Here is a 26,249-nt window from a genome sequence, read left to right on the forward strand (position 1 = left end):
CTTGTGTTCGCCGATGCTCTCCCCGAATCCCTCCTGGTTCTCCGGTTTCCTCCCGCCGTCCAACGGGCATGCGCACTGTGTGAATTGACGACGCATGAATCGTCCGTAGGTGTGTTCGCGTGTGTGTGCGTGTGAGTTGGTACTTGCGCCCCGCCCTGGGGCGAGTCCCCGCCCTGCGCCCAGCGTGCAGGGATGGGCTCCGGCGGCCGCGACAGGACTAGCAGGACCGGCGAGGCTCATGGAAAGGTAGTGCGAGCGAGTGAGTACCGCCGTATTCCGTCAACAACTTAAAAGCAGCGCTGCGCACGGGGTTCCGCGCAAAGCATCGCCGCGCCGGCGGTGCCGTAGGCGCGAACTCTCGCGAGAGCCGCGGGTTTTGCGCGTTATTTTACAGGCGTCTGTCAGACGCCCTCAACGCAGAGTGACTTCCAGTCAGTAGTTACAGGGACAGTCCCCCTGGAGACGTCCGGGGTCGACTGTCTCGTTTGTGGCAGTAAGTGGGGCTTGAACCCTCTGACTTTGTGGTCTCCTGGGTCGCGGGCGAGTGTGTTGCCCGCTAGACCCACTCGAGACACACGCGTGTTTATACCTGTCGCAATTGCGCGTTATTTCCGCTCAATCGTAGCATTTCATCACCAGCGGATAAATAAGAACGTGTTTTTTTTTTCTTTTTTTTTAAGTTTCCGTTAACTTACAAGTGAACTACGCTACCCATGATCCCTTTCGCATCTCCTCGAATTCCATATCCTGCGGTAATTTTCATTTTCTCGTCAACAGACGCACGACAGCGTTGTGAAAGTCAGTTCTACTGGGTAACTGTAGGGGGAGCCCAAGATAAACAAAAATCCAAACCAAACCATGCTTTAATGTCGCTACATCAACATAATTCTCCACAACAGACAAACCGCCGATCAATTATGAGCAATAATACGTTTACAGGGATCAATTAAAGCCTTCAAGCCGTTATATATTGCCTCTGGATTCTCTCTGAAATGTCTGCTGTCCTGCCAAAATCCACCCTGTTGACTACCCGACAAAAAAAAAATTCTGTAAAGAAAACAGGAGAAGCATGGATAGTATACAATGGTGTTGTGGGTCTCTTTCCTTCCTAATCCATTTAGAGCTTTTTCAGAGATAAACACGAACGAGCGTGGCCTTCATTCCTCTCTTGGTTTTGTACTCTCTCTCCACCCCTCATTTGTTCTTCTCCATGGCCTTGGGGCATTTGCCTCCTCCCCTTTGCTCACATTTGAGCCACTCCCTCATGTCCACATTAATGTTCTCACTCTGTCCCTGCAGCTTGACATGAGCGAGGCGAGGCCCAACTCATCCCCACTGCCGAGCTAATGATCACCTCTTCTCCAGGCTGCAGACGCCGCCTTCCGCTCTGACCTCCTCCGTGCCGGCCATGGACTACGACGAGGCCATCTCCTTCCTGGGGGAGTGGGGACCTTTCCAGAAGAGCGTCTTCCTGCTGCTCAGCCTGAGCACGGTGCCCAACGGGTACTCCGGCATGGCCATGGTGTTCCTGTCCGACACGCCAGAGCACCGCTGCAGGGCGCCCTACCTCCTGGACAGCGGCGCCAACCTGAGCCAAGCGCTCCCCACGGAGACGGGTGCCGATGGGGCCAGCAGATACAGCAGGTGCTCGCGCTTCAAGTGGCTAAACGGCACTGGGGCAGAGTTCAGCAACGAGACGGAGGGCTGCCTGGACGGGTGGGATTACAGCTCAGACCGCTACGAGTCTACGATTGTGACCGAGGTATGGAACTTCGAATTCATTTTTAATAATGACACAGTCAGCAGGCTGAACCCGACCTGAATTACTGTCTGCCTGCCCTGCTTTGACCTCACTTATCTGCTTTCCCAGATAAGGCCGCTGGCCCAGGGGTATGGTGCAACTTTGGGCTCATTCCCAGTGTGTTAGAGCACACAGCACAAACTGTAAATATACCCAGGATGCAGGGGTCCCCCCCCCCCAAACAGGATATGTTAATATAGGATTCTATTGCTTCAATTACTGTCAGGAGAGGACAGGTGATACTAGATGCTTGTTCACAAAACTGCTTTGGGGCACGGCACATTCCCGCGAATTACAATCAGAGAGGCAGTTTGGGGTCTGACGTTTTGTAGCTTCTGGCTCGATATGTTTCAGCAGAAACTTGCCAGGACAGGAGACAGGTTATGACGAACTCCAGACTCATTTTGGCGACTTTATTGTTTTTATTTTTTTCCTTCCCTACCCCAGCGTCCACTGTAACGTTTTCACACGAACGGCATTTGTGACATTCCACAAGCCCCAAACCAGGGGACACATTGCATGCTCGGTGGAGAGTCAATGGAGCAAAACTAGAAAAAAGGGACAAAAGCACACGGTGCAATTAAGGTTTTTTTTTTTTTTTTTCTTCAGGTTATCCAGTAACCCAGAGAGAAATGCGCAAAGCCTGTACCACCAAGTGTGAGGCAATGAGACAAAACGTCAGACTCCAAATGGGAACCTGTGTGTGCCGACAGTGTTGCCCGTGCCTGTGCCGATGTGCTAATGACTGGTCTTGCTCCTCTGGATTACAGTGGGACCTTGTGTGCGGTGACGCCTGGAGGGTGCCGTTCAGCCTGTCAATCTTCTTCATGGGAGTGCTGAGCGGCTCGTTCGTGTCTGGCCAGATCTCGGACAGGTATCGCGCCGGATTTGCATTTTTTTGCATGGGAAATTTCTGCTGATTACACTTGGCCACTATTTATCAGACACAAGGTCCCTTATCCAGAGCGACTTACAATCAGTAGTTACAGGGACAGTCCCCCCCCTGGACCAACTTAATGTTAAGTGTCTTGCTCAGGGACACAATGGTAGTAAGTGGGATTTGAACCTGGGTCTTCTGGTTCATAGGCGAGTGTGTTACCCACTAGGCTACTACCACCCTACCACCGCGCCATTCCTGACAGGCTGGGGAATTGCTTCACAGCACTTAAACATCTATGTGAGAATAAAGTAGTAGAGACTTTGACTTTGCTCATTTTTTAAATATAACCATAAAACTTCGCACAAGTTCTCAAATGAGAACACCTGCAAAATTGCCATAAATGTAAAAAGAAAGAAGCCAAGAGTGAGACATGCTGTCATCATAGCAAAGGTCAAAAATCTGTATATGTATATTATTCTTCCTTTTTTTTTGTTGACAACATGGCCTGTAATATTTCATAGTTTCAAATCTCCATTTTTTTTCTACAATGCGAAAACAGATAGAAAATAATTATATATGATATCAAAATTTTGTATATATTTTTTCTTTGCAGATTCGGACGTAAGGTCACCCTCTTCACTACCATGGCGGTGCAAACCCTGTTCAGCCTCGTGCAGGTGGCCTCAGTCAACTGGGTGATGTTCTGCAGCCTCTTTTTCATCATTGGCATTGGCCAAATCTCCAACTACATCGCTGCCTTTGTTTTAGGTATAAAGATTTGCATTAGATTAATATCATGACACAAAGGGATATGATGGAAATTAGAAGTTCCAAATATTTTTAAGAAAAGTTACCAATAGGAAGCAACACAAATGATGCTGTAATTCCAGGAAAGTACCAATCAGCACGCCCACTCTCTTACTTTAAATATATGCAGTGTATATATATATATATTGCATATATTCATACAAATATATGCGCAATAGCACACAGAATTTAGAATCACCAGTAGCAACATGATGGAACTTTTAAACGCTGTGTCTCCAGGCTCCGAGCTGCTGGGGAGCTCGTCGCGGGTGTCCTTCTCCACCTTGGGCATGTGCGTATTTTATGCCCTGGGCTATGCCTCCCTGCCCTTCTGCGCCTACTTCACGAGGAGCTGGAGGATCCTGCTGACGGTGCTGTCGCTGCCTGGACTCCTCTACATTCCCCTCTGGTGGTGAGGCCTCGGCCCTTCACAGATGCGCTTTCGTGCAGGATGCCTGTGCTGTTTGCGCGTTTCTCTCAAAAAGGTTATTCCAAAGGCAACTGGACTTGTTTCGGTTCCTTGACAACGTCCCTTCCAGTGGCCGTCCTCAAGTCTGAAGTCAGTCTCAAGTCAGTCTGCAATGGAAGGATGCCAGTTGCCTTTGGAATAGTCCAGTTGCCTTTGGAATAACCTTTTTGAGCACCATGACCTGGATGACTGAGAACCTTCACAGATATTTGCATGTTTCGTTTTTAAAAGTATTTTTATTGGTTTTCTTATTTTACAAAGACAACAACAAGAACCACACGTAGGCAGAGGAAGTTGGAATAAAAACAATTGGCAGCAATGTACATACAGCTTTACAAAAACCTGATTAGTTATTTATTAGTTATTATGATTTATTGTTTACCTTTATGGCGTTTATCAGACGACCCTTATCCAGAGCGACTTACAATCAGTAAGGGGGACAGTCCCCCTGGATACACTCAGGGTTAAGTGTCATGGTCAGGGACACAATGGTAGTAAGTTGGGTTTGAACCTGGGTCTTCTGGTTCATAGGCGAGTGTCTTACCCACTACTACCACCCTAAATGCACTTTGATATTTAGATGTATAGGATGTTACTGGTGTGGGGTTAATAATGAACCTTCTTCTCGTTTGTTTGTTTGTTTTTTTGCTATTGCTATAAGAGGATCTACCTTAATTTCTTTATTTAAAGCTTTAGACATATGATTGTGACCGGTGAAGAAGAGATGAGATTTTTGAGGTTTCTCTTTGTGACAGGCTGATTCCGGAATCGCCGCGCTGGCTGCTGGCTCAGGGCCGCGTAGAGGAAGCGGAGGCCATAGTTCGAGCCGCTGCCCGGAAAAACGGTGTCACTCCACCTGCGGTCATATTTCCGGGCAAGGATCCTCTCCTCCTGAAGGTGCCACAGGCATTATAACCACTAAGTCACACCATACATAGATTGATATACTAATACATGTATTCTTGTCTCCAACCAGTCTAGTACTACCTCATATACATTCCTGGACCTAATTAGAACCACCAAGATGAGGAACGTAACCATTCTCAACAGCGCCATGTGGTAATGTGCTGCTAAATACTCGCATTCATATTGATTCATTTTGATATTGACTCCCTGTTTTATATTTAGTAGAGTGTTGCTAGGCAGAAAATGTGAAATGGTGTGATGGAATATGATCAAACTGAGGGTCTGAACTGCTGAGGATGGTATATGTCACACGAAAGATCAATGTTAGCCTTGTCAACTAAAGGACAGTTGGAACAGATATGAAAACTTCTAGGTGAATTGAATGGACATGAAAATGACTCAAGTGTGGCTAAAGGGACTAAGAAGCGAATATGAACACGACCTAGGAAGTGGTCGGAAGTCCACGATAACAAGACAGGCTGTGACAAAGCGTCTTAATGGTGGCTGACAGGATAACGTCTGATGTGTTGTGAAGGTTCGTCATCACCATCAGCTACTTCGGTTTGTCCCTGAGCACGCCAAACATGAACGGTGACCCCTACTTGAACTGCTTCCTGTCTGCGGTCATGGAGATCGCGGCGTACTTCGGGGCGTGGCTGCTGCTCAAAGTGGTGACCCGGAAGACTGTCATCACGTCCACACTGCTCGCTGGAGGAGGGGTGCTGCTCCTCGTTCACTTCGTGCCGCAGAGTATGAGGCCAGAGACGCCGCGTCCATGCGGCCCACATCATGAGCCAGTACTGTTATTTTTGCAACCTTCAACATCTGTGCTTTTGTCCCCCTCTGAAGACTGCAGCGTTCTCAGCGTAGTCCTCGCCATGGCGGCAAAGTTCGGGATCACGGCCGCCTTCTCGGTGCTCTACATATCGGCGGTGGAGCAGTTCCCCACGGTGGTGCGAGGAATGGGCCTAGGAATCTGCTCCATGTCCTCCAAAATCGGCAGCACCATCTCGCCCTTCTTCCCCTACATAGGTGGGCTCCTCTGCGCGCACCTGCCTGCGGTGGTTGTGTATTTGATCCCTCTGCCACCTAAAGCCGTCCCGGATGGGCTGGTTCTTTGTCGGGCCTCCTGCCGCGGCTCGTTCAGTAAGATCTCCTCCAGGTTTTAAGGCGGAGGTTCTCTCGAGTTACTTCGCTGATCAGCTCGCAGGCATCAAAGAGCTGGCTGGTGGGTGACGGAGGTCATTCGAGCTGGGGAGCGGAGACCAGGATACGCCTGGCTGTGCGGTCTGACGTCCTTGTTACCGATTCTTGGTTGAACATGCGTGGTCATGGCAACGCGCGTGTGTTTGCATGGGTTTTATTTTGTCTGGGAGGAGGGTGCGGTTTTTACATCAGCGTCTGGTCCTTCTCAGGTGTCTACGATAACACACTGCCGTACATCTTGATGGGTCTCCTGACCGTGGTGGCAGGACTTCTGAGTATTCTGATTCCGGAGACGAGGGACTCGCCCCTTCCAGACGACATCACCCAAGTACAGAAAATCAACTGGTTGGTATCTGCATGAAGTACACACACTCATTTATACAGAGCACAGAAAAGCGTGTCCAGTATCACACATTGTGTTTCTATGTTTTTGTGTGGATGTGGGGTAATAAACATAATGTAACGCGACGTGTGTAAGCCTATACGTAACGTGCCACTGAGCAAAAGCGCCCTCCCCACACACTGTTCCCCGGGTGCCTGTCATGGCTGCCCACTGCTCACCAAGGGTGATGGTTAAAAGCAGAGAAGCAATTTCCTTCGGGATTAATAAAGTTTAAAAAAATCAAAGAAATAAACAAGCCTATCCATTACATATGCTTTACGACTGGAAAAAAAAAAAAAAAGCTAAGCTGAAAGCAATTTTATTAACATAACCAAATACCCGTATGTCATACATTGATCAAAAAATAATTTACCTAAACTTTTTATTGCAGAATTTCTCCCGGTGTTCTCTGAGCAGAAACACAGTATTGTTCTCCATCTGTAGAGTTTTGCATGTTGGAGATCATTCATCGGTTTACAGAGTTGGGAGAGGCAAACCAGTTCTTGTAGTGCAGCTACAAATGAATGAGACTTAATCTTCATTGTTTGTTTGTTTGTTTGTTGTTTTTTTACACTCTGTCCTTTTCTAAAAGAAAATTCGAGAAAAACCTATTGAGCCTGACAAAAATTTTGATACCGTACATACTCGTCTTGGATAAAAAAAAGGCACCCCAAACTCTGTGGTTCCAAATGTATTTTGTGGAATTTATTTTGCATGTTTTCCCTCAGGGTTTGCTGCACCTCTAAAACGCGGACCGAAAAAGCATCCCTGAGTTGACCTCACATCGGTGACAAAGAAATGGTTAGGATGGTGGACATCCTGGATGTCCAATGGATGTCCACTTCTTCATTCCAAGGAAGAATGTCTTATAGCATTAGCCGTTTTAAAGCAAATGTTTGCCTTGTAAAATTGCCTTGTAAACATATTTTTTTTTTTATCCAAAACCAAATCTGAAACCAAATATGCATGTTTACATTTCTATAGTCTATAGAATATAGATTATAGACTCGATTACCTCATTACTACATAATGTCACTGTAAATCCTACCATTCTGTCTGTCTGTCTAAACATCTATTAAGACAAACCCTTAATCAAATGAAAATAAAACGTTTGGCTTGTTCCAAATAAGAATGGCCATGGTGAAACATTCATTTCTGCTTTAATAAAGGCAAGCTGACATGAAAATGAAGGTTGTGGCAAGCCATCCGGGCCAACAAACGGCACTTTCATGACACGATGTAAAAAAATAAAGCAGCGAAAAACAGCGGAATGCAAGTAACAGGGCCTAGGAATCTGCTCCATGTCCTCCAAAATCGGCAGCACCATCTTGCCCTTCTTCCCCTACATAGGTGGGCTCCTCTGCGCGCACCTGCCTGCGGTGGTTGTGTATTTGATCCCTCTGCCACCTAAAGCACGACGGCGTTTTACCGCCTTGTGGTAAAACGCCGTCGTGAACACCCCTGAACAGCGTAAAAATAAAATGCAACATTTGTCCGCCCCGTGCGCTTCACAACCAATAAAGCTGAACTGTCGAACCCAGCCAGTAACCAGCCCAGCGCACGGTTGCACATACGAAGTGCTGCCTCTTTCCACCAGACATGATCCACCTCATGGTTTTAGGTGCGGAAACGGTGAGGCCTGGTATTGCCTTACTGCGGACTAGTTGCGTCCCTTTGTTCAGGCTACCCATACGAGGGGCCGTTTAGGAAATATTTCAGACATTTGTTACTCAAAAACACGTAAAACACATACACATTCACCATATGAAACTGACAAGCCTGCATTTATACTACTGAAAACTCACACACACACATATGTGAAACACTCTCACAGACACAGGTGAAATGGACATGGACACACACACACACATATATATATATATGAAACACTCACACTTATGTAAGTGTGACTCTTATGTAACAAACAAAAATTAAACTTTAATGGTGTGTTTAACGTCCATATAGCATTAGTGAAGCTTTTCACATGTTCACACTATATCCGGAAGGCGGTTCTATGGATTCTTGTGTAGCGACCTGATTCAAAACGGGCAGCGACACTGCTCTCCCGTCTCTTTCTCTCTGTATCATCTCCATACATTGCAGTGTATATGTAAAGAACTGTATTATGTCTTCATTGGCCCAAACTCCCAGGAATGAGCTAAGTAAAAAACAAATAAAAAAAAAAGAGTTAATATTCATAGTAGGCACACTGTGGCTGGTAGCGCGGCAAAGCTTGGGACACAGAGAGTCTTCCGTCAGGTGTCGCTACACAAGAATCCATAGAACCGCCTTCCGGATATAGTGAAAAATTTTCACTCACACGAACATGTGAAAAGCTTCACTAATGCTATATGGACGTTTAACACACCGGTAAAGTTTAATGCTGAACCCTTTTATTTGTTTCATAAGAGTCTATTTCACCTGGATCTGTTGGAGTGTTTCATATATACATATATATACATCTGGGGCAGTGGTGGCCTAGCGGTTAAGGAAGCGGCCCCGTAATCAGAAGGTTGCCGGTTCGAATCCCGATCCGCAAAGGTGCCTCTGAGGTGCCACTGAGCAAAGCACCGTCCCCACACACTGCTCCCCGGGCGCCTGTCATGGCTGCCCACTGCTCACCAAGGGTGATGGGATAAATGCAGAGGACAAATTTCACTGTGTGCACCGTGTGCTGTGCTGCTGTGTATCACATGTGACAATCACTTCACTTTAATTTAATCTGTGTGTGTGTGTGTGTGTCCGTGTCCATTTCACCTGTGTCTGTGAGAGTGTTTCATATACGTGTGTGTGAGTGTTTCAGTAGTATAAATGCAGGCTTGTCAGTTTCATATGGTGAATGTGTATGTGTTTTACATGTGTTTGAGTAACAAAAGTCTGAAATATTTCCTAAACGGAACCTCATATACCCACACGTAAAAGCAGACGTCTGTGCGGGACTGGTTACTGGTTGGGAGTAATGGTTGGACGTTCGGAGTTACTGGTTGGGATGCAGGGCGAAGGTCATTATAATACACCCAAACGGCGTATTTTACTGTTTATTATTATTATTATTATTATTATTATTACTACGGCGTTTTACCACTAAGCGGCGTCGTGGACGTTTGGACGGCGCTCACGTTTAAATCGCGTCGCCGCGGGGACTCGGTGCGCGCGGGGCGACGCGGTGACGCGTCTGTGTGCGCGCGCGCGCGCTCTGGCGCACCGGCGGAGCGCGGCTCGTCGTTCGGGCGCCGGACGCCGCGGACGGGAACGGCGAGGAGGGCCGCGGCGGGGGGGGGGTCCCTGCGTGACGCGCTCGCCGGCGACGGGAATGGAGCCCTTCCTGCAGATCGCGCCGCACTCCCTGGCCATAGTCCTCTCCCGCGCCGGGGACGCGCCGGGGGACGCGGCGGCGGCGGCGGCGAGCGAGGCGCCGCCGCGCCACCACACGGGCTACGAGATCTTCGCCGACTTCAGGTCGGAGAACACGCGCCACTTCTGGAATAAGAGGGTATCCGACGCCATATCCGAGACGTTCTTCCTGGGCTGGATCGACGAGCACGTGCTGCTGATCCAGGGAAAAGAGGATCACCTGGAGGTGCTGAGGGAGAGCTGGATGAGGAGATCCCTCAGACCGCCCCAAGGCTTCCAGATAAAGTACCTAGGTGAGCGAGGCCAGAATGCGCACCCCTAGATGGGGCAAGATCTAGGGGTGATAGTAGCCTAGTGGGTGACACACTCGACCATGAACCAGGAGACCCAGGTTCAAATCCCACTTACTACCAGTGTGTCCCTGAGCAAGACACTTAACCCTGAGTGTCTCCAGGGGGGAGACTGTCCCTGTAACTACTGATTACAAGTCGCTCTGGATAAGGGCGTCTGGTAAATGCTGTAAATGTAAATCTAGAAGGTTGCTCATTGGTCAGCATGTCACCGTTCGGGAATTTTGTTCGAGAAGAATAAAAAAATTCCCGAGGGTCCTTGTAGGAGTAAAATAAATTCCTCCCATGTGCTGAATTGGAGAGATTTGCACGACGGGACCCACTTTGGCAGTCACTGGCTGGAATTGTCCTCGTGCTGCATCGATTCGGCCATCCTGATCAGTTCATAAGCCGGCACAGACAGCCGCAACGATCACACGCAACATATACTGCGTGTTTATGGCATTTAGTCCGCTGGATTGATTCGTTCGCCTGACCGTGGGGAGAACGGATTCGTCATCATGGTGACTTCGATCACGATTCCTGGAAGCCATGGGCACGTTATTGATGGCTCAGTGGAACGGGGGCTTTATATAAGCCTTTAAAACCGACCGGACAGCGAAACCTGAAGTATTAAAAGCTAGTTGAACGTCGCAGAGAACCCAGGGCCCCCGCGCCGAGGCTGTATCCAGGCCAGGTTTTATGCATTATCAGCAGGTAGACACGTCGGGACACGAAGGGCAGCCGAGTGTCTGTCACTCTCGTGTTTTCAAGGGGGATTGGCCGACCGCTATTTCTCCTCGCGTTGACGGACGTGCACACAAATGACCGGGGTCGTGTCCGCGTCGCGGCGGGGAAAGTTTAGTGTGAGATCTGGTGCAATGAAACGCAGTAAATTCATAATTTTTTTTTCTTCCCAGGTACTCTCCACTCTGCTGTTGTGTTATTAGAAAATTCCCGGTTTTGGTTTAAGTTGTACGTATTCCTGTACACAGGATGCACGTTTTCACTTTGCGGCAAAATGCAGCAGCCCTTTTGTCCATTTTTGTGGCCGGCCAGTGGATTTGTGTGCTGCTCCGTTGCCTTGAGAGAAGTGGCGGCCCTCCGTCTCATCCTTTGTGACTGCCATGTCTTGCGGAACGCTGCTGACCTAAATGTGGGGGGGGGTAGAAGAAGCAGCTCGGGACAGATAGGGTGTTACATTCCCTGCGTGTCTGAGCAGTGTACAAGCCCCCATTATTCTCTTAATTACAACTCAGCCGGGCTCGGAGAGGTCCTGTAATGAGTTTACTGGCACCCTTCAGTCTCCATGATCACCTGGTGGTTAAAACCGGCTACGAAAGAAAGTCTCTGATAACACAGCCACACCTGGGGTGACGGGGCCTGTACATTTTCCCTTTGGAATTTTCTTCTTTAACGAAATTACAAATTCCTTTCGTTCGGGCCTCGCCTTTGCAGATTCAGTTTCATCCCCTCATTAGGCACAATTCGGTGAGGCATCTTTAAAGGTGAATTTGTTCACCTGGGGAATTTTTACAGCATCCTATAGGGGGCAGTATATCACCAGAAAAGTTGTTAACTTCAGTACATAATGCTGTGAAACTGTTTGATAAAGAAGTTGAAATCTGTTGATAAAATTGATTAATTTACGTAACACAAATGAATATTTATTGATACATAATTCTATTTTATGAAGACAATAGTCGCTATATACTATCACTAGTATAGTGTTGAAGTATATTTGTAGATCTGTTGCACGTGGCTCTTTTGTGGCTCCTTTATAACAAAGGATAATATGATCAGGTGTGTAATTGAGGTATGTATGAGTATGTTCATATTTTTAAATATATTCTCAGTGTTGTTTCTGGTAAAAAAAAAAAAATACCACGTGAAGACCCAGCCAGTTCCCCTTCTGTCTTCTCGCCCTTTCCAGTGTGTGGTAAGGCTGACTGCAAACATGTTTAATCTCTGATGGGGAGAAAAAAAATTCCTGCGGTTTAAGTAGCTGTTGCCTCTGCAGGTGAGGCGAACGCCCCGGGTTGTGCCGGAGCCTATAAATTTAAAGGCATTCGGCAAAACCATTGGGTCTTTTGTGTTTCCCTTCCCTTCCAGGCTTGAAATGATAAGCCCATAGTTGTGGGTCTACTGGATCTGTGATTGATCTTTGATTGAACTCAACGAAGTGGAAACGGCATGTGTGAGCAAACGTGGCAAAAATACTATCTGCGGCGGACTCCGAGGGGCGCCACGACTGTTCTATTGTGCATTCGACTCGTAGCTGCCTTCTCTGAGTCAATATTTGCCCCCTCGACAGATTGCAGTAAGCAGCGAAAGAATGAAAAAATGACGGGTTTCGATAACCCTTCATATCCCAGACCGAAATAAGGACTTCTGTTCCTGTGTCGGAGTTCTTCTGATGCATCAGGATTAGCAGAGAGGCGTTCTAGATTTGCCCCTGTTTCTTGCACTACATATCGGACATATCATTGCTCAAATTGACTAAAATAGTAAATAAAGTCACTTAGAATGCCTTAAGTGATTCTTTAGGAAAATATAGATTCAATTAAGTAAGTTAGAGATGTGTCTGTCAGTAATTTTACAAGATAAAGTGATTATCTTCTATTCATCTTCATGGTGCTTTTGAACCACTTGTTTAACTGGAATGAGACCTTCATAGTGTGGATATTAAACAAATTCTTAATAAATGTTGCATGAATTGCATTTATTCCTCATATGTTGGCTTGGCCTGAATAACTGGGTTAATAGGTGTGGGTAATCTGATTTGCATCGATCCGGGCTTTCGCGGAGGGATTCCCGCGCTCAGTTGCGATCTCATTGCTGTTTCCGGCAGAGAGGTTCTCCAATCCACTTAAGAAGGATCATCCCTGCATGAACACAGGGCTGCCCTGCTCCCCCACACTCATCCAGATATGAAATTGGCTCTTAGATCACCCTTAAATCCATAAACGTTTTTTGCGAATTACGTATGTTTAAGCCAACAAGCCAGTATCGAAGGGTATGGCACTGCAAGTCCACTAGGGGCCATAATAGGGTTAGATTCGAACTCTGCTTGGTCTTTGTGAATTTACATCTGTGGTTTTATTCACATTTAAATACAAATCACTACTGATACAATCCTGCTAAACAAGTAACTAAACATGACCATATTAACTACATAATGATACAATAAAAATGTCACTTTAAATGAATATAAAGTAAAAGGAATAAACAGGATGCAACTATAAAATGTATTATGGATCAAATTGTGGTTATCCGTAAAGCGTACATGGTTAGAAATTAGGAAAGAATATAGCAAAATTTGAAATGTGCATGTCTCTTGTGTGTTGTTTTTTTATCTCAATGTTTTCTGAATTGTCAGTGTTTCTCTGCCAACTTTTTATCATCATAAATAACTTGCCGCAAGCCTTATGTCATCTTCCTCGAAAGATTTATTGTGTCATCTCCTCTGTGCCATATGATCTCTGATACTTTCTGACAGCACTGGATAATCTAGACCAGAAGGTGTGGTCCATTGCTTCAACCAGTTCTCTAGGTTTCGACTTCCAAGCAAATCCAGCTACCATGCAAGAATGATTCCTTTCGGGGAATTAGCAAGAAAATGTCAAGCCATGTCACCCAGTGTGTCAGAAGACCATGCAGGACACACACACAACCAGGCCTTATGGACTGAAGGAGACCAAGTCCAACACAATAAGGCACTGCTGTGTTTCCGGAGTCGTTCTTTCCTTTCCCATTAGAAAAAGACGTCTCGGTCAGACCGTGCCATGTGACTGAAGTTATGAATGGCTTTACCCAGCGGTATCTGGCAAAGCGTGTATGAAATGACACTCAGTACGTGGAGAATGGCCCTCGTCCAGAGTGGCGCTTTCTCTCACTCTCTCTGCCGTTCTTTCGCTCGTTCCTCTCGCTCTGCTGAGCCTGAGAGCCGGGTGGTCCCGACTTGGTTCGCATTAGAAGAGCTAACGTCATACGCACAAGCTCGACAATTTCACAGGCATTCCAGCCTAAGACCACACTATTAAGACGACAAAATGTCTATTGGTGGCATGTCACACTATGAATTGTGGATGACTGTACAGCAGTATATTAAATATTGGTGAGTCTGTTGTCATGGCAGTATATTACACACTATGAGATGCAATGCAGGACTGTGTCCTTTTTGTAAACAAACTAAGACTACAACAAGTGTTGCCAACTTTCTGTTACATGAAGTAGCTGAACTTTGCTAGATGATGCTTGATGATGTCATTTGCCAAGTTGCATATCGTGATGCCATCGCGCAGCGTTTGCGTTCTGCCAAAGGTTCACATTGCGGTCTTCGCTTTCTACTACTTTGGTACCCAATACGGACATAACAGATAAGATAAGATGCTCAGTGCAGTAGGAGGGGAAGTGGTGGCCTAGCGGTTAAGGAAGTGGCCCTGTAATCAGAAGGTTGCCGGTTCGAATCCCGATCCGCCAAGGTGCCACTGAGGTGCCACTGAGCAAAGCACCGTCCCCACACACTGCTCCCCGGGCGCCTGTCATGGCTGCCCACTGCTCACTCGGGGTGATGGGATAAATGCTGAGGACAAATTTCACTGTGTGCACCGTGTGCTGTGCTGCTGTGTATCACATGTGACAATCGCTTCACTTTAAAAGGAGGAACAAGAGGAATAAATTATATTTACAAAAAAATAGTACAATAGAGCAAATATCAAAAATAGCTTAAGGCTCAACAGCAAAAATGATATTAATATATCCAGTGAAATGCCCAAGATAGTGCTAAGTGACATTATGATTATGCCATGGGTACAAGTAAGAGGGGGTAGCAGCAGCAGCGTGTGCGGGGGGGGGGGGGGGGGGGGGGGGGGGCAAAACAAACATTAAAAGACATCCAGGTGAGTAGTGTTGCAACTAACTAGATGTAATCACAGCACAAGGTACAAAGAAATTCCTTCGTGAATACTGACTAACTATCATGGTCACTGGGTTCAGATTGGGGCGGGGAAGCATTTGCTGGGTTTCTGCCCACTGTCCTTCTCCTGGCCTTGGGTAATGTGCTGTTGGAGGCCCTGTGCCACAGACAACTTCTAGTGCCTTGTGAGTCATGTTGTTTTAGTTGATTAGAGCGGTATTACTTCCACACGTTCGCACTGTGCATGTGCGGCCAGGGATGTGTTCTTTGTGTGCGGATGGGCTCGTTCGAGATCTTGTCCTCCACTTTGGTTGTAGGGAGTGATGAAATGCCCCTTGGATGTTTGATCATGTCAGATTGCTAATTGGAACGTTTTATCGTGTCAGACTGTTAAGTGGCGATCATTAGCTCTGAGCGGTCCAAAGTCAAGACGAGGCAAATATAGTTCACAGTCATTTTAAATGTTTGCACATGTGCGAACCGCATCTCCATAACTCTGCATGGTTATTTTAATTCCTGGCTGTCTGCAGGTCTGCTGAAATGAGTTTGTTATTCCAAGGACCCGGTCCACTCACCCACAATGGTGTGTTTGCGGGCTCCGTGCCACAACTTTAAAAAAAAAAAAAAAATGCCCATGTCTCTCGCCTGCCTGGAAGTGAGTTACTACAAATAAGGGAGCTCTAAATCAGATAGGGAAATAAGACGGGCCTCTCTGCAGAAAAATATATTGCAGCCTCAAATCACCGTGATGTTTCCTCTCTGGGCCGGAGGCCATTGCCCACGTAATAGAGAGGTTCAAGTATCAAAAAGAAAACCACCAATTTGAATTCCAGTAATGGGTTTACCACGTTACCTGTGTGGAGACCCATTTGGACCCAGTGCAATGTTTGCAGAATGTGAGTTGAGGTATGATGCATAAATTCTTATAAAATTCCACTGCTCGAATGGTAATGCCAGGATTTAGCCACCAATGGGGCTTGGGAGCATTGGGAACACCAGAAAGACCCAGTAGCGTGATGTAATTGTGACATGGCTTAATCAAGTAACAGTGATGTGCCCGAGAAACAGTGATGTGCCATCTGTCATGCAAGAAAAAAAAGAGACCTATGCAAAATTCAAGTAATTTTTTTGAATTTTTCCTCTTGCAATATTTTCTTGACCCTCCTGCCCAAAAGGTCTGCTTTCCAAGACTCTGCACAAATATGATGCACAGTAATTGCTGAATCTGTCACGGTGACCCACTGTGAAAGAATGCACTGTCTATTATATACACTGTAGTATTCTGAGAATCAGTGAATGTTCATATTCTACATTACGTTACGCTGATGGTCCTATTATCTACAGTGATTTTTCGATCATTAGTGGCTCAGGAACTTAATGGCAATAAATAGGCTTTGAACCTGCTACTCTTTTGATGGTCTTGTCAACTGGGAATGAACAGTTGAACTTTTCAGTTTTGTTATGGACTATAAAGTCTGTTTGTGCTGTCTGAAACGTCCAAATGAGGGTCTTTAATGAAGCCATTAAGAAGAAGGGTTTCCAGAAGCAGCAGCAGGCGCTCTTGAACTCATCATGCACCAATGTCCTACTTGCATATACATACACAAGGGTGTCAAGGATGAGCAGTAGAGTTCACACAGAGGTCGCGAGAGAATGAACTCAATGTCGTGTTTTCACGACATGAAAATGTGGACAGTAGACACCGACCTTTTCACGAGGGACCTGACACCCTCATTTGTTCTCTGAACGGTGCAGTCTCACAGCCAGCCGTTTCCTTCTTGTATATTATGGTTGATGTGAACCTTGTGCGGGGGCTGGTATGTTGACGATGTGCAGGTGAAAACTGGCCCAACTGGCCACAATTTCTCCCGCCGGGATAGAAATGGCAGTGGTCCCAGGTCCCATTATCCTCTCTGCAGGATACTGATCAGCCATAACATTATGACAGTGGTAGTGAATGACATTGGCTAAATGAAGAAGCAAGAATTTTTTCCTGGAGGTCTACAGTCTACAGGGTTTGAGGTGTTTACTTGGCCTCCAAAATCGTATTGACATACGACAGCATAGTTTGGTAGTAGCCTAGTGGGTATCACACACCAGATGACCACAAAGTCTCGGGTTTAAACCCCTGAGCAAGACACTTAACCCTGAGTGCCTCCAGGGGGACTCAAGTTCAATGGCAGGCACAATGACATTCTTGAGTACCATCTTTACAGACTTCTGACAGGACACATAAAACAGTTACATGGACTGTCCCTGTAACTAATGATTGTAAGTCGCGCTGGATTAGGGCGTCTGATACATGCCATAAATGTAAATGTAGGTATATTTTCAGAGGTCTAGGAATCCCCTCAGCACTGGAGGCAAAACAGAGACCTACTCAACATTATCACAATGCTCTGGCTAATTGTGCATGGATAGACTTGACCAGGATTCTATATCAGTATTTTATTTTCCTGGAGTAATTTTTTTCCCTACATCCTTGCACCATATTGCAACGTTTGAAAACTGAACGAGGACAACTAGGTTGTTTTGCCCTTTCGTTCATGACCGTTCCTCCCTTTCTATTCCCCAACGGAGGCAACTGAGGGCAGAAAGAGGAAGTGCAGCCTGCAGACCCTGAGAATATGAGATCATGTGACTGGCTAATAAGAGCTAAAGTGGGATTTTTCTTTTTGTGTGTGTGGGCTGAAGTGGTAGGGGACGCTGGATAATTCGAGAGGTCTTAGAAAAAGGCACTGGTAATTCTTCTCTCGAAAATGGAGCCGTGGTCTTTGCTCTTTGGTACAGTCTGCGGTTGGCCGAGTGGAAAGGGCTTGTGGTGATCATAGTGGGGTATGGCATGGGGGAGGTTCTGATAATTCAGAACATGTTTTGCTGAGCCCTCGAGGAAGTCTGGCGTCTACGGGGTTGATGTTACGAGATTCCCAGATCTTTAAAAAAATCGGTCTGGGAGTCTGGCTGGAAGAGTCTTTTGGGAGGAAAGGGGTGGCAAAAGTTAGCCTTGGTGGTCGTGTTAATCAGCTGCCTGAATGTAGTGGGTGAGACTCTCCATTAGCTGCCTGCCGGGGTCACATGGTCAGCCTTGTCTATGTGGAGATGAGTTTTGCGGCGGAGGTTCAATCTGCATTCCTGTCATCGCTGGCAGCACTGACATAACATAACCAGAAATATGAGCCACAGCCGGCTCTGGAAGTATGAGCTGAAGCCAGGCGTGGGGGCCCAGCGCTACGACTGTGTGATTACTGCACCCCGGCCATTGCAAGTCTGAAGGGGAACTGGAGGAATACGAGCCATTCGCAGATTGCAAGGCATGAAATTACTTCAGGGATGTATGGCGCGCATTCCAGTCAACGTTCCTGGCTGAGAACTCCACCCGTTCTCTCTGCTGGGAGTGAGGTAACTTCGCCTCAACTCCTGAATCGAAAAGCTGATGCATTTCTCAAGGAGGGTACGTCCAAACCCCCCAGAATATGCCCTATAACTAGCCAGTAGATTTTCATAAATGGGTCAATGCTGTGACACCTTCAATTTGTGTCCAGAGTTTGATTTCGTTTATAAGGGTTAGAATTTCAGTTTAAAGTAATCTGACAGCTATCATTTATAAAATTACAGCAAATTATTTTCTACAAACAAATAGTTTCTACACATGTATTTCATATTTCATTATAAAACCAATGTATGGAAGGCATTTGTATATTCGTTAGACATGTGGACTATTTATGACATAATTGTATAGGATAATTGCTAGTATTTAGCCTGCTGCTGTTTAAAGTTTGAAATGTATATTTTATACTTTATAAAACACACATACCAAACTGTTCCCAGTCACACACTATCCTTTTATAACCAATTTGGGGATTGCTTATACGGTTATGTTTATTTATTATGTTGTTATAATAATTTATTATCAATATGTTTTCAAATTCAGTACTTTAACTAATAGCTGCATTCAGGTACAATGTACTACATTTAGTCCTTAAATGGTTTAGAATGCTAAATGTTGTTTAGCTGAGAAGTCTACACTCTCGAAGCTCAAACTGTGTGGTTTGGTGGAGCTGTGCGGTGCCATTTAGGTTTGGCAACGTGACTTTCGAACCGATACAGGTCGTGATCCCCTCTGTGGCTCAGCAGTGTCCAGTTGAGCTGAAATTTAAAACTGTGCGCCTGCTCAGCATCAGTTCGGACCCAAGGCTTTGAAAATGAGCACGACAGCTGACATATGTATCTCGCACCAAAGAAAAAAAAAAAAACGTTCTTGTTCAGGCCTGGCATTTGTCACGTCCTTGTTTTTGTTGCACCTTGTGTCGAGTCATAAAAACAACAATCGTCATAAACTAAATATCACATTTTGACCTTTTTATGATGACTTAAAGCTCTGAGCATCACGGCCACGGATGGTGAGAGAAGGAATGGTGACCGCTGACCTTTCACGTATTGAAAAAACATTACTGCCTCACACAGAAAACAACTGCCCCCCAATTCCCAATCTTTGATTAATGATCATCTCAGGGATGAGGGATTTTTCACATTAGTTCAGTGGTGCTCAATAAAAACCAAACTAAAAAAACCCACAAACCCGTAATTACACGCTAGACATTTTAGAAAAACACACGCATACACATGACCTGGACATGCATGATATATCACTTGAAATAGGTCATGCATGAAATAATTACATTTTTTCCATAGGCTATTCGAATGACTGCAAATAGCATAAAGGAATACGAATGTGAACGTCTATCCCATCATTTTCCATAGTGGAGTTGACAGAAACACACATTTCATGGGAATTTATGCCTGCATGAGCTTGAAATGCCATTCCTGTGGCACTCTTTCCAAGTATATCCTATGTGTACCGCTGAGTAAATAATTCAGTGGCGGAGCAGCCGGGATGAAAGCGGCAATCCACCCCCCCCCCCAAAACTCCCCCCGCTCTAAGCCGATAGACTCTTGCCGTGCAGCGATTGGCTGGTTGAGGAGCGAGAAGCAGCTGCTCGGGGTTCCTGCAGCTGTGGCTCCAGCCTGCAGTCGCCCAGGTTAGCGGACGTGCCCAGCGAAGGGAGAGCGAAGTTGGGTCTTTCAAAACCGCATTCCAGAAGAACTACTTCTGCAGCTGCTTGGACACCATCAGGGAACTGCAAAGACCACGAGACCATGCCCTGAAGGAATTTTATGTGAGAGAGTTCTTCAAAAAAAAAAACAGAATTTTACAGTAGTGAGGTGCTGCAACCCTGGACCTCTTGATAGCTGGACAACTGGATTTCTTGCCATCTTTGTTTCCTGGCTCGTTTCTGAGTCTGTGAGTAACTTTTTAAGGTGTTGTTTTGTATGCAAATAGCTGGTTCGGTTCTATTGGTTGGGCATGCAGCCAGTGTGTGAGCCCTCGAGCAGTTTTGTGCTGGGTTGCATAAAGCAGGATGGCAGCAAGAGAGCACCTACGTCTATGTCCCCTCCAAATGCGAAATGAGCGGGTCTGGAAGAACATGGAGAGATTGATGATGGACCATAGACCTTGACCCCCAGTGTGGAACCATTGCTCTGGAAATCTCCAAAATCCCATGAGTCGAGCGCCGTCACGTCGATCACCCGTCACACGCTTTCCAGTTGTGCCACCAACTTGTGGGGAGATGTTTTCGAAAGCCGTGGCCGCGGAGCCGTTTATCAGAGAATGACGTGTCTGCACCTGAAGTGCTTTCGCCTCGGCAGTTTGGATCAGGATCTGTCGTCGTAATTTGCCTCGCCTTCCATGTGTTCGGCTGATTTTTGGCAGACGATAGACGGAATCCACGGACTCTATTCTGGGACAGCGAATTGATCCAGCAACGGCTTGTTGTTTTTTTTTTTTTTTGGGGGGGGGGTCATCTTTTGTGTTGCCGGCTTGTGGCTAGTGGAGCGCTGCCGTGTTGAATTGAACTATTGTCTGAATCCCGGGGTCTCTCACGCTGCTAAGTCTCAGCCTCCCCCTCAACCACTTCTGTGTTTCTACCCTCCACCCCCAACCAAGACCCCCCCCCCCCCCATTTCCCAAGCAAATGGCCACCCCCTCCATCTCCCCCGTGACTCCCCGTTTCCCGCTCCCCTCAACTGCCCCTTGTCACTAACACCCATCTTGGGAACACGGATTATTTTGCACTGCTCACATGTGGATTAACGGCACTCGCTAATGCAACAGCAGATACATCTGTCTGGTGAGAGAGAGCAGGACCTTGGGTCGTAGCTCCCTGGACCTTGGTAGTTGCTTGGTCTTCTTGAGCTTTTCTTCCTTCTCAAGAGAGGAAGAAAAGGAGGAACAATTTAGGCATGGCAATGTTGGGGGTCTAAGTCAGTTGCTTGGAGGACAGAAACAAGACCAGAAGCACCCCTCAGTTGCGGACGACCACCATGAAGAAAACGCGCAGCACCACTCTGCGCAGGGCATGGCCCAGCTCGGAATTCTCGGACCGGGCTTCCGATCGCACCAGATCCCGCAGTGAGAAGGACTACCGACTGCGCAAACACCACCCTCCAGTTTTCATCACACACGCTCCCCGTGGATATGTGGCATCAGGTGGGTCTTGGGTCTTGGGTGGTACCTCCTGAGGGGCAAGTGGGTTTTAGGTGCTACTAGGTTCATTAGGTTGGTTCATTTTACAGTACAGATTCTGACATTTACTGAATCTTTTTTTTTTTTTTTTGACTGCTTTTGATACTTTAGTGCAAATTATGTACTTGTGTGTGTCACACATTAAAACCGGCTCCCTACGAGCCATGTGAAATTAATTGGACTGGGCGCGTGGACTAATCTGTTGCTGTTTGATTAGTGTGCCTGAACGTGCTTTGTTGATGCTTGCAGTCAGCCTTTCTCCTTCTCATTTACCTTTTAGCGCAAGATTTATAGCCACAGCAGTGTGGTCTGAAGATCCCATTTGGCCGCTAGGTCTGGAGGGTCTGTTTGTAGACATGGCAAAGCGTGCTGAGAATCAGCAATGATTCGAATTTGGGCTCAATAACGAGCGAGACCTGTAACATTGCGCTGAGGCCGAAAGGGTTGCCTGAGAATTGCTTTGGTCCGTTTACTTAAGCAGAGAAAAGGAAGCTCAGAGTTTTATTCCCCTTCACAGAGCCCATAGAGAACAGCTGAATGGCAGAGCGGGATGGGCTGCCAAGCCTACATTGGTTCAAGGCCTCTTCATGTTTCCTAGCAACCTCCGGGGTCGGGGGTTAAATGATGTGGCCTTCAAACAAATATGACCATGCAATGGTTTTTGATGACTGGTAGAGGAGAGATGTACCTGGGTGGTAGTAGCCTAGTAGGTAACACACTCGCCTATGAACCAGAAGACCCAGGTTCAAATCCCACTTATTCCCACCATTGTGCCTTAACCCTAAATTGCTCCAAGGGGACTTTCCAGTTTTTACCTGGTCTTAACTCTCAAACAGTGAAGGGAAACTAATTGTTCTGCCTCAATGTGCCAGAATGAGCAGTTAAAAAGTAAATCCAATTCAATTTTTTTTTCACATACACAGTCATACGTGGTATGATATGCAGTGAAATGCTTTATTGACTGCTACAGACCACAGTATTGCAAATATTGCAAGTATACAATGAACCAATATGCAAATATTCCAAACATAATATTCCAAACATGTTTTAACATAAAACATAAAATATGTTTAACAGGTAGGGTGAAGGTGTGCAAATGAATGAAGTAATTATACAGTAACACATACATACACCATACATTTCGGATGCCCTCATATTCCTCCCACCATCCGAAGGCATGTACACGAGGTGAATTTGCGACTCTTAATTTGTTCATAGGTATAAGTGTGTGAATGAATGGTGTGGATGTGACCTCCCGGGAACACCGTCCTCGTTCCCAACGGGAACACAGTCCTCGGCTAACATAGCTAGTGCTTTTATTCGAATCTTTATTTATTTATTCGAATAACATTGCAGTGATGCTCGTGAAGACATTTTAAAGCAGTGCCATGATGCGGCCTGAGTTACGGAATAAAGAGCTCAGGTTCGGCATGAGCCCCCGTTTCAGCAACATTTTCCGGGTGTGTTTAAAAAGTCACCCGGACCGCTGTTTGCAGCGAGTGTGCATATGTTGACGACAGCTGAAAACTCAGAAATGAATGCATGTATTTGTGTAGGATTATAGCGTTGCGCAAGCAATCAGTGGCCCGTCACGTAGCACTTTTATTTTTGGCGAGTTTGCACCGTATTAGAGTTCGAGTAAGCTCAGGGGGATTGCGGCAAGCGCCTGACTTCTGCCCTGCCTCGTTGTGGGGGGTCTCCTCGCCACATTAAGACGCGCGTGCACAATCGGCCACATTGTGTGGAGATAAACATGCCGGAATTCGGGAACGGGCGCTGGGGCCGAGGCTAAGCCTGGCACTGTGCTCGGCCTTATCGGAGTGATTTATTTCCTCCGATTTCTCTCAGGCTTTAGGCCTGACAGGCCACGTGTGACGGTGTAAACACACACCGGCATGGTGTCGCCTGGCTCTTACTTTTGTACCGGGGTTTTATGAGTGCTTGACAACTCTTGGTGTAGGATTCGGCGTAAGCTCTGCCACCCCCCCCCCCCAATATGAAGACTAGATCAGGCAAGGTTTCGGGTTCCTCGCTATCTCACCTGGCTGTCGTTCAATTATAAAGCCTGGCAGACATCACTGCGTTTTTTTTTTTTTTTTTACGGAGCAGATCCCATTCTGGGGTGCACCCTACTTCGAGCAAAAGCAGTTCGGGTCTCAATAGAAGGCCTGAGTCCTGTTTTTGGATGTGCAACATATAAAAACCGAATACTACGTGATAGCTGCACAAGAAAAGAGTGGTTGTAGATGCTTTGGAAATGTGCAGGAATAACCTCTGTGGCTTACAGAATTAATCTTCGCAGATCGCTCTGAACGCGCCGAGTGCATTTCGCTCTGTAAGCACAAATGGGGTCAGCAGAGCATAACTGCAACGTGGTCATGCCAGATGCGGACATCATCACCAACCCAGTTTTGCTGGCTTTACGGTGGCTTATTTAAAAAAAAAAAAATGAAAGTGCAGGCAGCGTGACCATGCTCCGTAGTAGAAAAAAACCTCACACCACTTGTTCCTGAAACAAATCATCAAATCCCACAACTCGAGAACAGCAACAAAGAAACCCTGTGTAGACATAATAATAATAATAATCACAATTCTGTGCTTAAAAAGGCATTTCAAGACCTGGTGAATAATTTTAATGTCACATTTAATGTTTAAAACTAGATGTTATGTCGTCCAAATGCCAAATTGTGTTCGGCCTTTAATGAGGTTGAAGGCAAATCCAAAATCCGAGGAAACTGCATTAATAATGCAGCATGATAACTGACGTTGAAAACGAGTCGTGCCAGATGCGCGAATCCTGACAGATGTAAGATGTAATGCTAATGCTAACAGCGGTCGGTGGCTTCCCCTCAAAAAATGTCCTTGGTGACCTCGGCTGCTTCACGTTTCATTCCCCCTCCCCGCTGACGCGAGGTTTTTCGTAAACCGTTCCATGTTGGCCCTCCCCCCCCCCCCCCCCCCCCCCAGAAGCCCCATCATGTCCTCCGGTCGGCCATAAGTCAGTTTGAGAGTCTCCCGCGTTAGCGTCTGAGTTTTTATAACCTTTCCCCCCTTCCCCGCCTCTTTTTTTTTTTTTTTTTAATTCCCTCAGAGCTTAAAGATGTCTAGCACCGTGAGCCTCGCCATTCTCAGAAGCCTTTTCACGGTCCCAGCCATATCCTCTCTTTTATTCGTTTGCTTTTTCATGGCATACTTAGACATGCCTCTCGTCATCTGTCTGCTTTTAAGTACGTTGCGAATCACATCTTGTCATATCCCCAGGGCAGGGCAGGGTTTGAAATTTTCAATGCCGCATGGTGTTACTTTAAGACCTGAGCTGGTACCAATTAAGAGCGATGTTGAATCATATTTTTAGTTTGGCATTGATTTATTAGACGTTTTTTTTTAATAGTCACTTTTGAACCCTCTGGAGGGTGCTGGCTGGCCCCCCATTGAAAACCGAGAGGCCGGTTCCAGACTAATCAGCCCCGTGCGTAATGGAAGATCTCTCCCATATGCCTCGGAGCTGCGCTCTTTCCAGGGCTGTTGATTTACTGCGCGGGGAGAGAACGTCCTCCCTCTCCGAGGGGGTCACCGATGTAACCGCACCCCGCATCTCTCACCGGGCGTTTACGTCCGTGACATTGACAGCGTGCCACGTCGTGACTCCTGCTGGACGTTGAAGAACGACCTGGTGGTTAATGGTCAGATGGGGCAGGCCGGGACACAAGGACGCGACTCGTTTGTGGCGTGCCACGGCGGGCGGCCCTGTTACGTTTGGGGCAAAATTGATTTCTTTCCCGCCCCGCTGTCAGGCGCTCGTCGCAGTCGCTCGTAATGGAAGCTAAATTGTGCATGCGGAATGTCAATAGATGGATTTTCGTCCTTGGGCTCCCGACGGCTCTGTGTCTCGGCGCCGGTTTATTTTCTAATTTCCTTTTTGGTTTAAGGGCAAATACCACACACTTACACACACTCTGGTATTAGTGCACGTTCAATACTTGCTGTCGGATTAAATTTCTCTCATTGTATGTGTAATAACCCCATTCAGCGTGTGCTCCCGTCAGGGAAAACCCTCCACATTTACCCGGGCTTGGGACTGTCACCAAAGACACGCAGGGTCACATGCACCCCCCATAACCTCGGCTAAACCTGTTCAGTTTTAGAGCAATGGCCAACGGAAAGGTGCAATTTTGTGAACAAATCGAATGCAGAAGACAACAGAGGGGGTTTAAGGAATCAGACCGTTCCCTTAATCACTGGTGTGCTTCATCTTGAGCAGCTTCAGGAGACCCTCATTAACATGGAACTGCTGAAAATGATGACAATGGTGTCCAAGAGCCTAAAATTTGAAATAGTTTGCTATGTTTGTTTGCCACGTGTCTCCAATTTAGTTTTATGTTGCAGTAAACAGTCGTAATTGACAAGGTGTGTCCCGACTTTTGACTTGTGCAAGAGAATTAGTAGGTGCTGATGCGTGAAGGGACAAGAAACTTCCAACGGTGAGCCTCCTCTGGTCCTGAGGATGCGCCATGTAGCATCAGAGCAGCGGTGCACGATGGCAAGACGCAAACCCGTTAACCCCGATCGGCCTGACGCAGCGGCGGGCCCCGGCTCCCCCCGGCTCCCCCC

The 26,249-nt window shown here is 46.7% G+C and overlaps 2 protein-coding genes across 8 annotated transcripts in view; both read left to right on the forward strand.

Annotated features, from left to right (window-relative positions):
* The first annotated feature begins 97 nt into the window (after positions 1 to 97).
* LOC114767830 (solute carrier family 22 member 4-like) lies at positions 98 to 7,635 on the forward strand. Of its 5 annotated transcripts, XM_028959636.1 has the most exons (11): positions 98 to 246; positions 1,366 to 1,762; positions 2,572 to 2,675; positions 3,295 to 3,449; positions 3,729 to 3,900; positions 4,713 to 4,854; positions 4,934 to 5,016; positions 5,399 to 5,613; positions 5,713 to 5,895; positions 6,279 to 6,414; positions 7,180 to 7,560. In XM_028959636.1, the coding sequence occupies exons 1-11, from the start codon at positions 239 to 241 to the stop codon at positions 7,226 to 7,228; spliced, it is 1,644 nt and encodes a 547-aa protein (XP_028815469.1). In that variant the 5' UTR covers positions 98 to 238; the 3' UTR covers positions 7,229 to 7,560. The 5 variants fall into 5 exon arrangements, with proteins under 5 accessions (XP_028815469.1, XP_028815464.1, XP_028815465.1 ...); XM_028959631.1 differs by having other exon boundaries at positions 5,399 to 5,895; positions 7,180 to 7,635; XM_028959632.1 differs by having other exon boundaries at positions 98 to 259; positions 1,300 to 1,762; positions 5,399 to 5,895.
* A 2,028-nt stretch (positions 7,636 to 9,663) lies between these two features.
* Positions 9,664 to 26,249, forward strand: part of stox2b (storkhead box 2b) — a 33,108-nt gene continuing 16,522 nt past the window's right edge. The window contains exon 1 of one of the 3 annotated variants that reach the window (XM_028959561.1): positions 9,664 to 10,098. In XM_028959561.1, coding sequence (XP_028815394.1) covers positions 9,765 to 10,098 — 334 coding nt within the window. In that variant the 5' untranslated portion in view covers positions 9,664 to 9,764. Of the gene's footprint in view, positions 10,099 to 18,408; positions 18,452 to 20,025; positions 21,603 to 26,249 lie in introns of those variants that run through there. The other 2 variants (XM_028959564.1, XM_028959562.1) reach the window with 2 other exon arrangements.

Source organism: Denticeps clupeoides, chromosome 18 (assembly GCF_900700375.1).
Source record: "Denticeps clupeoides chromosome 18, fDenClu1.1, whole genome shotgun sequence".
In the NCBI taxonomy this organism is placed as follows: domain Eukaryota; kingdom Metazoa; phylum Chordata; class Actinopteri; order Clupeiformes; family Denticipitidae; genus Denticeps; species Denticeps clupeoides.